The 13,274-nt window shown below is 39.5% G+C and overlaps 1 protein-coding gene across 7 annotated transcripts in view; it reads left to right on the top strand.

Moving 5' to 3' along the window:
• Positions 1 to 13,274, top strand: part of VPS8 (VPS8 subunit of CORVET complex) — a 244,417-nt gene that overhangs the window by 65,010 nt on the left and 166,133 nt on the right. For 6 of the 7 annotated variants that reach the window (XM_032298379.1, XM_032298382.1, XM_032298381.1 and 3 more), the window contains 2 exons: positions 302 to 348; positions 1,537 to 1,626. In XM_032298379.1, the coding sequence (XP_032154270.1) occupies positions 302 to 348; positions 1,537 to 1,626 (137 nt within the window). Of the gene's footprint in view, positions 1 to 301; positions 349 to 1,520; positions 1,627 to 13,274 lie in introns of all 7 variants that reach the window. The other variant, XM_032298385.1, reaches the window with a different exon arrangement.

Below are 13,274 nucleotides of genomic sequence, written 5' to 3'. Positions count from 1 at the left end.
TTTAGAAACAGGGTGCTGTTAAACCTTATGGACTTTCAGTTAAGAAGGTTCATGACAAGTAGAGGGTATGGAAATTAAAATGTCACTTTTAGATTATTTCATAAGGGAATTATTATTAGAACGAAAGAGAAGTACATTGGTGTGCTATCTGGTCCCGTAGATTTGAGGTGTTCCCATTACAGTGTATTATCCAACATTTTGATACCTAAGAACTGTTACAGCTATACCTGTTGTTACACATAGTTTCACGCCTAAAGATGTGGACTAACTTTTGTTTTTGTTGGATTTTCCTTCTCTGCAGGGTTATCAGGGGATGTCAGCAAGCGAAAGGCAATTGTTGCAGACCGGGTGAGTATTTTAATAGGGTCTTTAGTAGAAGATAGTACACATTTGCTTTTGGCATTTGCTAATGTCTTTGGGCACGAGTAGGCAAATGGCTGCAATCTAGGAGAGAGTGTATTACACACACACACAAACACACACACAGACACACACGCTCTCTAGGGGTTAGGGTTTCAAGACTAGCATGGAAGACCCCATCTCTCCAAAAATAAAAAAAAATTCGCTAGGCATGGTGATGTACACCTGTAGTTCTAGCTACTTGGAGGGCCGAGGCCAGAGGATCAGCTGAGCCCAGGAGTTCGAGGCCACAGTGGGCTGCGGTTGTGCCACTGCACTCCAGCCTGAGCAACAGAGTGAGACCTGTATCTAAAAAAAAGTCAGATTATAATTCTGTGTCATCTTGAATACTTTTTAAATTCCTTCTTAATCACCTTTCTGTTTTCCCTTGCTTACTCTTATGAAGATAATAAAGTACATAGCCACAAGACAGCAGGAAGGAGGAGGAAGAAAACCTGGGAATCTGGATTATTTCTGAACCAAGTAATAGCCCACAGAAAATTGACATTCGTCAGTTTTTATGAACTTCCTAGTAATTATGAGAAATACTGTATGTGCAAATGTTTGTGTTGCCCAGAACTAGCAGAGAGGGTTAATGTTTTAATGTTATTATTGATTAGCATCAATACAATTGATGCTAATATTTAATATTGACCTTCTGTTCCTAATCCAGACTAGGCTGAATTAATTGACCACAGAATTCCCTCCCTTTTGTTGTGTAAATGCATTGGTAAAAATTATATCCCAAATTAGTATAAACATTTATAGAAAACATGGATAGAAATTGGTCACTCCTTAGACTCCAAATGATTTACTCATTTGTGCTCTTTGGGGAAACACCTACAGCAGAGGATTACTGAAGAACTGGAATGTTTCATTTCCTGAGCAGTGTGGATACCACTGAGGTCTACAACATGGAGATATTTCTTAAGAAAGATGAGCAAATTAGTTCTAGCCCTGAGGCTGAAAGAAACAAGACTAGATTTTAAAAAGTTGGTAACAAAGCCACTAAAATTTTCAATTATAGTTTTAATACAATAACAAATTCTAATTCTGTATTATTTAGGAGGGCCACAAAAATATTGAAAAACTTTAGAGATATATTTTAATGTCTATGCCAGGCTGTTTTCCTTACAGATGGTAGAAATCCTATTCCATTATGCAGATCGAGCTCTGAAAAAGTGCCCAGACCAAGGAAAAATCCAAGTGATGGAGCAGCATTTTCAGGTATGTTTGCATGTGCTTCCTGTAGACGGTGCTCCGGAGGAGGTCTAATGTTGCTTTTTTATGTTACTTGAGAATGTGACTTTCATTTTTGGTTAAATATTTCTTAGTATTCAAAACTTCATTTCAGGGCTTGTGGAACATTCTAAATGATACCTTTTGAAGTAATAGGTATAGAGGAGTAAAACGCTGTGGAGTGTTACTCCGCACTTAGCTGCTCAGTGCTGTGTGGAAGGAAAGGATATATGTGTGAAGATCCTTTCCTGTAAATTGACACCTTATGGTGGCCGACCTCTTGCCGGTGACTAATATTTACGTTAACTGAGTTATTTAGTACTGCCAAGGTTTAAATTTAGTTCTCCAAGGAGCACCTGTGACTTAAGAATAATAGATCAATTAATATATATCTGTGCATATATCTATACGATCTGTAAAATATGCTAATGAAAGACCTTTGGTTCATCTTGGAACTTAGTGAAAATGGAAGCAGGAAACGCTTTACAGATCCGCCTGGTATTTATTGTGCAGCCCTTACTTTTCGCAGCGTTCTCTGGTTATACGTGTCACACATCTCTGCTCCGCGTTCCTGCTGCTCCTGTCCTTCTCCCTACCTCCTCTTTTAACAAACATTTGAGTGTCCAATACAGGGGTCAGCAGACTTTTTCTAAAAAGGCTCAGATGGCACATTCTAGGCTTTGCAGGCTACAGTGGTCTTTGTCACATCTTTTTCTTCTTTTTGATTTTTTTTTAAACTACCCCTTAAAATTGCAAAGTCCGTTCTTAGCTGTGAACAATACAGAAGCAGGCTTTGGGCAGGATTTGGCTAACGTGTGCCTCCTTTGATCTAATATGTACTTGGCACTTGGCAATAGTGAGTAAAATTTACATGATCTTTACTATCTTAAACTTTGTAGTCTAGTCAGGATAATTTTTTGTTGTTGTTGTTGTTTACATTAATGGAAATATTTAGAAGAAATCTAGGGATTTCAAAGCTCTAAAGAGCAGGCACAGGTCCTGTCTTTTCATATGCTATTTGCTGCTCGTAACATTGGAAGACAAGAATAGATATGGCAGTTTAGAGTTCACTGGTATTAGAGAGGCACTTGACTTCCTGAACTGTGCTGTCTAAAGCCACACTAGTGAGCTTCTGGTAGTAACTGTTACTACTCTGTTTGGTTGGATTCTTATCAAATTTATCAGTAGAGGAAGAAAACTATGCCTAGATAAAATTATAAAAATAAATAACTTAGGAAGAAGACATATGGTAGAAAGCATTTGGAAACCAAACTGTTTGGAAACAATACCTTATGTATAAATACTTGTGTATACCAGTGCAGTAGAGATAGCAAACTTAATGTTGTAACAAGAATATACCTATCACCAAGAGGTTGTCGGAGCTCTGGCCATTGGAAGGTACACTGTGTTGAAAAAGATTATCTAGTAGAAAAAGCTAGGAAGAGTGAATGGAACGAGTGCGTGCCTGTGTGTGGAGAATATAGAAACCACCGTGTTGGGGAAAAACGTGGTAGAGAGCTTCTTTCTAAAAGATGAAAGGAACAAAGGTGATGTTCTGATGGAGAAATAGCGAAGAATCTCAGATGACGGGAACTGTAGATGGTGGTTCTGACGCAGATGGCAGAACATACAGAGAAACAAATACTAGTAGTAATGTGCTCTGTAACCATCTGGCCACCTGTTAGAGGTTTCATTCGGTTGGTAAGAGTATTTGATAACATTTTTGATATGTCAGTGATTTAGTCTCATAGGAGATAAAGGAAACAGTGGAGGGAAGTATTACTCTGGATTTAATTTTTACTGATGGTTGGGGAAGTAGAAGAGATAGACCCTTGGGAGAAAAATTATCACTTTAACAACCATAATGAAAAATATACAGAGCATGAGTTCTGTACTTTAGAAAGCAAATATCTCAGAAAAAATATGGGCACAGTCACATGGTTACAGACTCCAAAAAAAGAATGGGTTCACAAAGAACAGGAAATTCTAAAATTTTGACCATTCAAGGAGAAAGTAATGTTAAAGAAAGGTTCTAACTGCCAATCACAGAACATCTATAAACATGGAGAAAGGCATATAACTAAAGATACATACGAAAAGTACCATGAACTTGTAAGACTATCAGAAAGAGAACGATATGGTCCAGATTGTGCCTACCAGAATACTACGGAGCACAAAATAGGGATTTTTAACAAAGATTTACTGAGCACATACTATGTAAAGTGTGTGACATGCATTTTTATTCTCACAACAACCTCAGAGAGTAGATGTCATTTTTAATCCCCTCGGTAAGATTACAGCAATATTGCAGTAAATGGTGAAGCCAGGACTCATATCCAGGTCTTTCTGACTTCAAAGCCCAGTTCTTAACTAATCATTGTACTATACTGTTGTTTTAAGAGCAAGCACAGGGAGAAGATGTGTGAGAAGGGGTGATGTTAATAAATGACCAAGAAGGAGAATTACAGCGAGCATCTAAACTGTTTAACACTTAACTGTGTAGCAGGCACTGTTACAGACCCTTCATACATATTTATTAACCCATTTAATTCTTACCACAACTCTTGTGAGGTGGCTACTGTTACTATTCACATTTGTAAATTATGTCAAGCAGAGAGGTTAAATGATTTGTTCCAGGTCACAGAGCTAATAAATGAGAGAGCTAGGATTTGAATTTAAGCAGTGGGCTTCAGGGTTCACATCCAGACTGCCACACTGTACCATAGAACAATGCTTCTTATTTTGACTCCATTTTCATGACCACAGAGAATAGTTTTAAAGTGGAAAAGTCCAGATAAGCATATTAAAAAACTGAAGCCTACCATATGTAATATGTTATTTCATTATGATTGTTCAGCTCTCAAGACTCAGTAGAATTATAACCCATGATACTGTTGAAACAAACCGAAGCACGAATCATTTGCAGGTAACTTTGGATCAGTTTTCAAATAAGACATTCTTAAGTGTGAAGTATATTCAGGGAAATACAATTTATTCCATTCAGGAGGACAGTTTTCTTCTGGAAAATGTGACCTTCAGTGCATTAGGATGGGTGAAATGCATGCCCTGTCAGCTACCAATCTGTTGTTTTAAGTGTTTAATCATATTTAATCATGAAATAATTATATAGGTTGACTCTTAAAGTGCTTTTTAAAGTCCACTGGACTTTAGAGACTATCTGCTGACATTCCCCATGTGATTTGTGAATGTTTTCCTTGAATTCACCTCAAAACAACCATGTTAAACTCATGTAATTACCTCTTTGAAAGGAATATGAAGATAGTATATTCCTGGAATGCCTGTGATATAATTGATTTCATTAAAACATTTGCCTGATTTTTCCATTATCTTTGTGGCTAAAATAGATTAGTAAATAGTAAATAGATTTGCAGCTAGATAAATATCCCTACTCCAAAATACTCTTTGGTGGCTTAATATTTGTTAATTACATCTTAGGACTCTTTCTGAGACAGTCTTTTTTCTTTTTGAGACAGAGTCTCACACTGTCGCCTAGGCTGGAGTGCAATGGCATGATCTCGGCTCACTGCAACTTCTGCCTCTCAGGTTCATGCTATTCTCCTCCTCAGCCTCCCGAGTAGCTGGGATTACAGGTGCACACCATCACACCCGGGTAATTTTTTGTATTTTTATAGGGACCCCGGATTTCACTGTGTTGGCCAGACTGGTCTCTAACTTCTGACCTTGTGATCACCTGTCTCAGCCTCCCAAAGTGTTGGGATTACAGGCGTGAGCCACCGTGACCAGCTGAGGATTCTCATACCCAAATCTTTATCATTAATTTGGATGAAGATTTAGCAACTGGCCTGTGAAATCTGGGTAGCACCAAGAATCGAGGTTCAAAGTGATCTTGACAAGAAAGTGCAATCAGAATCATCATGAGATGAAATTTAATGAAGATTAACATCAAGACTTAGATTCATTAGATTCATGTAATCAAATTATGTGAGTACTGGCTTGGGAAGATCTAGCTGGACAGGATTTTTTTTTTTTTTTTTTTTTTTTTTGAGACGGAGTTTCACGCATGTTACCCAGGCTGGAGTGCAATGGCGCGATCTCGGCTCACCGCAACCTCCGCCTCCTGGGTTCAGGCAATTCTCCTGCCTCAGCTTCCTGAGTAGCTGGGATTACAGGCACGCACCACCATGCCCAGCTAATTTTTTGTATTTTTAATAGAGACGGGGTTTCACCATGTTGACCAGGATGGTCTCGATCTCTTGACCTCGTGATCCACCCGCCTCGGCCTCCCAAAGTGCTGGGATTACAGGCTTGAGCCACCGCGCCCGGCCTGGACAGGATTTTAGTTGACCACAAAGTTACTATGAGCCAATAGTGTTAAGGCCCAGAAAAAGGAGAGTACTAGCACTACTGGGCAGCCTGTTTGAAATAAAACCGCTAAGGCATTTTGTGGGCTGTTGATAAACTCAGTCACATCCCACCACTGAGATGGTGGAAGGTTTTAAAAACAACAGTTAAAAAAGATACTGAGTTGTTTAATCTGAGGAGAAAGCAAGAGGAGACATGCCTGCCTGTAGATGGTGGCAGGCTGTCCTGTGGGATTAGCCATATTGCCGCAGAGGGAAGGCTTAGTATATAGGTGAGTAGAAATGGGGAGAAGATGCGTTTCAGTTTAAAATGACCTACTCATGATGTACCAGCAGGTCATTTTAAACATTTTAAAATAAGATGCATCTCTTTATTTAGTTTTATTTTACCTTAGGTTCTGGGATACAGCTTACAAGAGCTCCTGAAAGAAACACTAAACACAGAAAGGAACAAGTGCCAGCCACTGCAAAAGCACACCAAATAAGATGCGTCTCTTATGGAATGTATTCAAATAAAGGCAGGATGACCAGCTGATAGAAGAGTTTTTAAAATACTTTTTTTTTACTCAGTGGGCGGAACTCAGATTCTGTATCAGTCTCAAGTAGCTATTAGGGGAATCATAAGTCACCTCCAGTAAGCTGAAATTCCTGAAACGGATTCCTGTCACAGTCGGAATACTGAGAATTGATTTCACCAGCAGGTGGCGCCTCCTGCCTGCGGCGTCAGCTTTAACCTTTACCCTGGGTGAGGTGCCTTCACTAGTTTTGCTTTTCTCCGAGGATCAGTCAGTATTTGTCCTGTCTTAGTTGTAGAAGGTAACTTTTGGATCTTGTAACATTTGGGACAGCTTGTGGCTTTTATTTATCTAAGAAAATATTTCAACCTATATAATTTGTTTGTATCATAACTATTACAGTAGGATAAAAAGGAGTTAACGTCTTTTCTGCTTCATGTATCTTGAGACTTGCCTTGTCTTCTGGCTTTCCTCATATGCATTTATCTATGTTCAAGTGTTTCCCGTCCTAAAACTAAGTCATACAGCAAACAAATTCTTTTTTTGCTCCACGCTGTCTCTAATATCCTGTGCTTTCTTCTTCACCCACCGTTTGTAGAGCCAGACGTCTCACAAGAGTTGTCTCTGGCCAGGGATGATGGCTCACGCCTATAACCCCAGAAACCAGAAACCAAGGAATGTTAGGACTCTTCACTTTGGGAGGCCGAAGCAGGTGGATCACTTGAGCTCAGGAGTTTGAGACCGCCTTGGAAACATAGTGAAACCTTGTCTCTACAAAAAAAATTTAAAAATACAAAAATTAGCCAGTAGTGGTGGTGCACAGCTGTAGTCCCAGCTGCTCTGGAGGCCAAGGTGGGAGGTTTGCTTGAGTCTGGGAGGTCGAGGCTGCAGTGAGCCAAGATCATGCCACTGTACTCCAACCTAGGTGATAGATAGAGCAAGACCCTGTCGAAAAAAAAAAAGTTGTCTCCCTTTCCTTCCCTCCTTCTCATCCTTTAGCCTTCCACATCTATGACTTCTGTGGACCCTTTTTTCTCATCTTGCTGGGTCTCAGCAGCATCCAACACCTGAAGACTTCTTGAAACAGTCTCCCTTTTTGGCTTCCCTGATACCATGCATTCCAGGTTTTTCCCTGCCTGACTGCTTATTGATTTTCTTTGTTTGTTCTTCTAACTTTTCTTTTACTAACTGAGAAATGTTAGGATTCTTCCCAATACCCTTCTCTTGTGTCTTTATATCAATGTTTCTCAAGATGTCTGTGTACCATTTATCTCAAAATCATTTGAAGATATTTGTTAAAAATACTTCTTATTTTCCAGGCTCTGGGGTTGGTGAACAGGATTGTAGTCAGCTCTCAAGATGTCTCTTAAGCACAGGAAAATATAAGAATCACTGCTTTACATTCTGTTACCTGGGTGATGCAGGCACATGACTAACCAGTGTTCACAACTTAGATTGCACTTCTGAATTCTGAGACCTGTATGCTGAGTTGCCCATTTACATTTCTGCTTGGATGTTTTGTAGATACCTCAGACTCAATGACTGTTTCCTCACAAAGCCTTTTCTGAGAATTCCTGTGTTAGCGAGTGGATCCACCATGCACCTAAAGCGAATTGAGTGATTCTTGTCTTTTACTTGTTCCTGTCTTTTCTGTCTCCTATTTCTCTAATCTGTTTCCACAACGCTGTTAATTCTGCCACTATCCTAGTCTAAGTGCCCATCATCTCCCTCTTGGTATATTACAGAATTCTCCAAATTGATCTCCTTGTATACATTCTCACTGTACTTCATTCCATTTTCTACACAGCAGCCAGAGAGGAATGTGTCTCAAATCTAGATATGATGCTTCCCAAATGTATATATATATATAAAATCTAGTTATGATGCTTCCCATGTGTATATATGTTTCTTTTCTCTGAGATGGAGTCTTCCTCTGTCACCCAGGCTGGAGTACAGTGGCGCCATCTAGGCTCACTGCAACCTCTACCTTCTGGGTTCCAGCCATTCTGCTGCCTTAGCCTCCCAAGTAGCTGGGATTATAGGTATGTGCCACCACACTAGGCTAATTTTTGCAATTTTAGTAGAGACGGGGTTTCACCATGTTGGTCAAGCTGATCTTGAACTCCTGATCTCAGGTGATCCCCCTGCCTCTGCCTTCCAAAGTGCTGGGATTGCAGGTGTGAGCCACTACGCCCGGCCTGATGCATTCCTAATTTTAAAATATTTTAAGGACTTCCTGTTGTTTCTGAGGTGGAGACTAAATCCCCTAACATTGTCTAAGGCCCTGTGTGGTCTATGCTTGCCTCTAACTCTCCATATTCCTGTTATACCAGAGTTCTTTTCAGCTTCTTAACGCCCCTGTTCTCTCTTAACCCAGAGTCTTTGTCCACATTGTTCTCTCTGTATAAAAAACCCTGTCTCGTTTCTTTGTAGCTCAAGTAGCTCCTGCTTGTTTTCAGGTCTCAGTGTAACTGTCCCCGAGATTAACTTGGATCCATTTCTTTCTAAAATACTATGCACTGAAGTTACTCATTCAATGTCAGTCTTCTGCAGCTAGCCTATATATATTTAGGGACCTGTGTAAGTTTAGAAGCATGTCTGATTTTTGTCATTGCCATATTCCCAGCATCTGGTTTAGTGTTCTTGATAAATAGTTGTTGAGGGAATTTTAAAAATATATATGAATTTACGTTGTATACAGTGCTTGCCTTGAAGGTATGTTTTTAATGTAACTCTAAGAGGTTTGAACTAAGAACCAAATGTAGAACTTAGTATTTGCAACACGTATGCCGTAATCATGGCCCGCGTCGTCGTGTGCTATATGCCCGATGGCCGTCTTATTTGATCCTCGTAACATACTTGAGGAGCAGTTATTACTTACCTCCACTTCGCAGAGTAAATAGACACACACGAGGTTGAGGAACTTGCTCAGTGTCATTGAACCAGTCAATAGAACCGCCGTAGATATACACCCGCTGTCTGGCTCAGGATCCTCGACCCCGGACCGTACTGTTTCATCCCACAGTTTATTCTTCAATAATCTCAGACCAATGTGTTGTTATGTAACTCACTTCGAAATAGAGAGGACTCAGCAATTTACAAGTTTTGGGAAGATACCGAAATGTATGAAAAAGAAAATACAAATGAATTTTTGCATAACCATGGCAAACAAACCTGAATGATTGACTGATTTGAGTTGCCAGCAGTGTTTTCAAACTAAGAAACTAATCAATTAACTGTGGAAGCAGTATTTTGGGTGATTTTATTTTGCTACACTTAATGTATATGCATTTATTTGTTTTTGAAACAAGGTAGAAGTATAAACAGGAGACATTTTAATGATGTAATGTGAATCAAGCTTAATGGATTTGAAAAATAAAATTTTAAAAGATTTTTTTTTTTTTTTTTTTTTTTGAGACAGAATCTCGAACTCTTGACTGGGCTGGAGTGCAGTGGTGTGATCTCGGCTCACTGCAACTTCGGCCTCCTGGGCTTGAGTGATTCTCCTGCCTTAGCCTTCCAAGTAGCTGGCACTACAGGTGCCCGCCACCATGCTCTGCTAATTTTTCACTACGTTGACGGGGTTTCACTATGCTGGCCAGGCTGCTCTCAAACTCCTGACCTCGTGATCCACTTGCCTCGGCCTCCCAAAATGCTGGAATTATAGGCAGGAGCCACTGTGCCTGGCAGATCTTTTTTTTTTTTTTTTTTTTGAGACAAGAGTCTTGCTCTTGTCGCCCAGGCTGTAGTGCAATGGTGCGATCTCGGCTCACCACAACCTCCGCCTCCCGTGTTCAAGCTATTCTCCTGCCTCAGACTCCTGAGTAGCTGGGATTACAGGTGCCTGTCACCCATGCCTGGCTAATTTTTGTACTTTTAGTAGAGACGGGGTTTTGCCATGTTGGCCAGGCTGGTCTCGAACTCCTGACGTCAGGTGATTCACCCACCTCGGCCTCCCAAAGTGCTGGGATTACAGATGTGAACCACCATGCTTGGCTTAAAAGATCTTAATGAAGCCTTATGTTAATCATTACTAAGCTTTCCTCCCAGTGTCATTTAACATTTCTATAAGGGTCAGATAATTCAAGGATATTTTTATAACAGCTGTAGGCATATATTTTTGTGTTAAGAGGTAATGTCAAAGAGTGGACAGTGACTAAAAGCCGAACGCAGAGAGAGGCAGTGGAAACTTTCCTTGTCTAGCCCATGCTTCCTCTGAGAAGATTTGAGGAAAGGAAAACTAGCATATTGCCCTATCCCTGAGGCTTGATTAAAGTGCTGGTTCTGACGAGTCAGGTCTTTCTTAGATTATTTTATCATCATACATGAGAAAAGACAAGAAAAATACATACACACATATCCATACAGAGAGATCATCTGTATTACTGCTTGGGATGTTTGTACACCAATTGTGGGAATACCAGCTGCCTAGTTCTGATAGCGCATGGAGATTTATCTGTATGTGTGTATGTGTGTATAGATAGGTATGTTGATCTGTTTTGGGGTATGTGTGTGTGTGTACAAATATATGTATATATAATTTTGAATCATTTTCACACAACGAAGTTTTCATTACCTGGTAGAATTTTAGAATATAAATTAAGAGAATTAGTACCATTGCTCCAAAAAGCAAAGGAATCTGCATCTGTTATTTCTTTAACATCCCATGAAATAGGGAAAACCAGAGATTATATCTTTACTTCACAGATGGTGATAATCACAATGCACTAAATGACATATTCAGTCACTCAAGCCATTGACAGTCTTAAATTTAGGTTATCTGTCAGCTCAGTTTTTTATTTGCATACCCACATTGCCTTCTTTAATAAATCTTAATTATACGCGAATAACTGACAAAAGAAGCAATCTTTTTTGGTCAATTTTAGGGTCATGCACTGAAGAAGAGATTAGAGAAGTAGTTACTTGTTTTCCTTTTTAGATTTTGGAGATCCCAAATTCAATGATTTCTTACATCCTGCAAGCTTTTGGGACTGAGGGGAATATTCTTAATATTCTTAAGGCAGGCATTGCTCACGGTGTCTATCTCGAAAGCCCTTAATCTCTCAGCATCCCTTAGAGAAGCATATGTAGACTGGGTCTGGGTGATGGACTCAGGGCTTTGCTTCTGCTTTCTTTTAGGGCTCTCATGAGAGGAACCTTCCAAATGAGTTTAGAGGGATATTATCTGAGCTTGGGCACCAGCTACTCAAGATGGTTGGTTGTATGCTAGTCCTGGAAGTGCCAGCTGCCTAGCTCTCTGGAGCAAGGCCACTCTGTGAAGATTCTGTAGGAAGTTGAGCCTGTGTAGCCCTTGCCAGTGGGGAGATGGAGAGCTACTGATCCCACTTAGCTCATTTTCAGGCATCCAAGAGATTGCCATCAGGGATTACACACTGGACAGTATAGTATGTCTCTCTGTAATCTGATTCTGGGAAGGAAAGCTTATAATAGTGGAAATAGATTTGGCTTTAACTAATAAACACTGTTTTACTTACGGTTTTAAATGTTCAAAATTGATAAAGACCTCATTTAAGAAGCCAGATTGAAAGTGTTAATTTGGATGGTTTTGCCTTAATTAAGTGAGTTAGGAACAGTAGTGGCATACATAAGGATTATGTGTATTTTGTTTTTTTTTAAATTAAATTTGTAATTTTGTGATATTTGTAGATTCATATTCAGTTGTAAGAAACAATGCAAAGAGATCCCATACCCTGAAACCAGTTTTCCCCAATAAGAGACTATTTTGTAAAACTGTAGTTCAGTCACGTAACCAGGATATTGATGTTGATAAGGTGAAGTTACAGAACATTTTCATCACCACATGGATTCCTCATTTTACCCTTTTATAGCTATATTTCATGTGCTTATTTGCCACATGTATATCTTTTTTGTTGTTTTTTTTTTGTTTTTTTTTTGTTTTTTTTTTTTTTTTTTTGAGATAGAATTTTGCTCTTGTTGCCCAGGTTAGAGTACAGTGGTGTGATCTTGGCTCACTGCAACCTCTGCCTCCTGGGTTCAAGGATTCTTCTGCCTCAGCCTCCCAAGTTAGCTGGGATTACTGGCATGCGCCACCACGCCCAGCTAATTTTTTGTATTTTTAGGAGAGATGGGGTGTCTCCATGTTGGTCAGGCTGGTGTCGAACTTCTGACCTCAGGTGATCTGCCTGCGTCAGCCTCCCAAAGTGCTGGGATTACAAGTGTGAGCCACCGTGCCTGGTGCCATGTGTATGTCTTCTTCTGTGAAATGCTTCTGCATGGATTTCGCCTCTCTGCTAGCTGGACTGTTTCTCATTACACTGTTAAATTTTGGGAGTTTTAACATATTCAAGGCACTAGTCCTTTATTGGACATAGTTCTCCTAGTTCTTAGCTTTCTGGTTATCCTCTTAACAGGATCTTTTGCAAAGCAAAGGTTTTAATTTTGATGAAGTCATAAAATTTTGATTTTCCTTCATAAAATTGAAGGAAAATCTATCAATTTTTCCTTGTATAGATTGTGCTTTTGAAATCAAGTCTCAGAAACTGTTGCCTAGCCTGAGATCCTGAAGATTTTCTCTTATTTTTTTTTTCTGGAAGGTTTTTAGTTTTTTGTGTCACTTAAATGTGTGATCCATTTTTAGTTAATTTTGACATAAGCTGTGAGACTGAGGTTGAAGTTCCTTTTTGTGTGTGTATGGATATCTCTCTATATATATTTTTTCTAATTTCCTTTCACTGAGGACGCAGCTTTTTAAGAATCTCAGTTTTAGGAAGGTCCTCTGCTCCAGCATTATTTGTTG

Source organism: Sapajus apella, unplaced genomic scaffold (assembly GCF_009761245.1).
Source record: "Sapajus apella isolate SASKATOON/1434 unplaced genomic scaffold, GSC_monkey_1.0 scaffold38, whole genome shotgun sequence".
NCBI lineage: Eukaryota > Metazoa > Chordata > Mammalia > Primates > Cebidae > Sapajus > Sapajus apella.
This window is presented reverse-complemented; position numbering and strand designations above follow the sequence as displayed.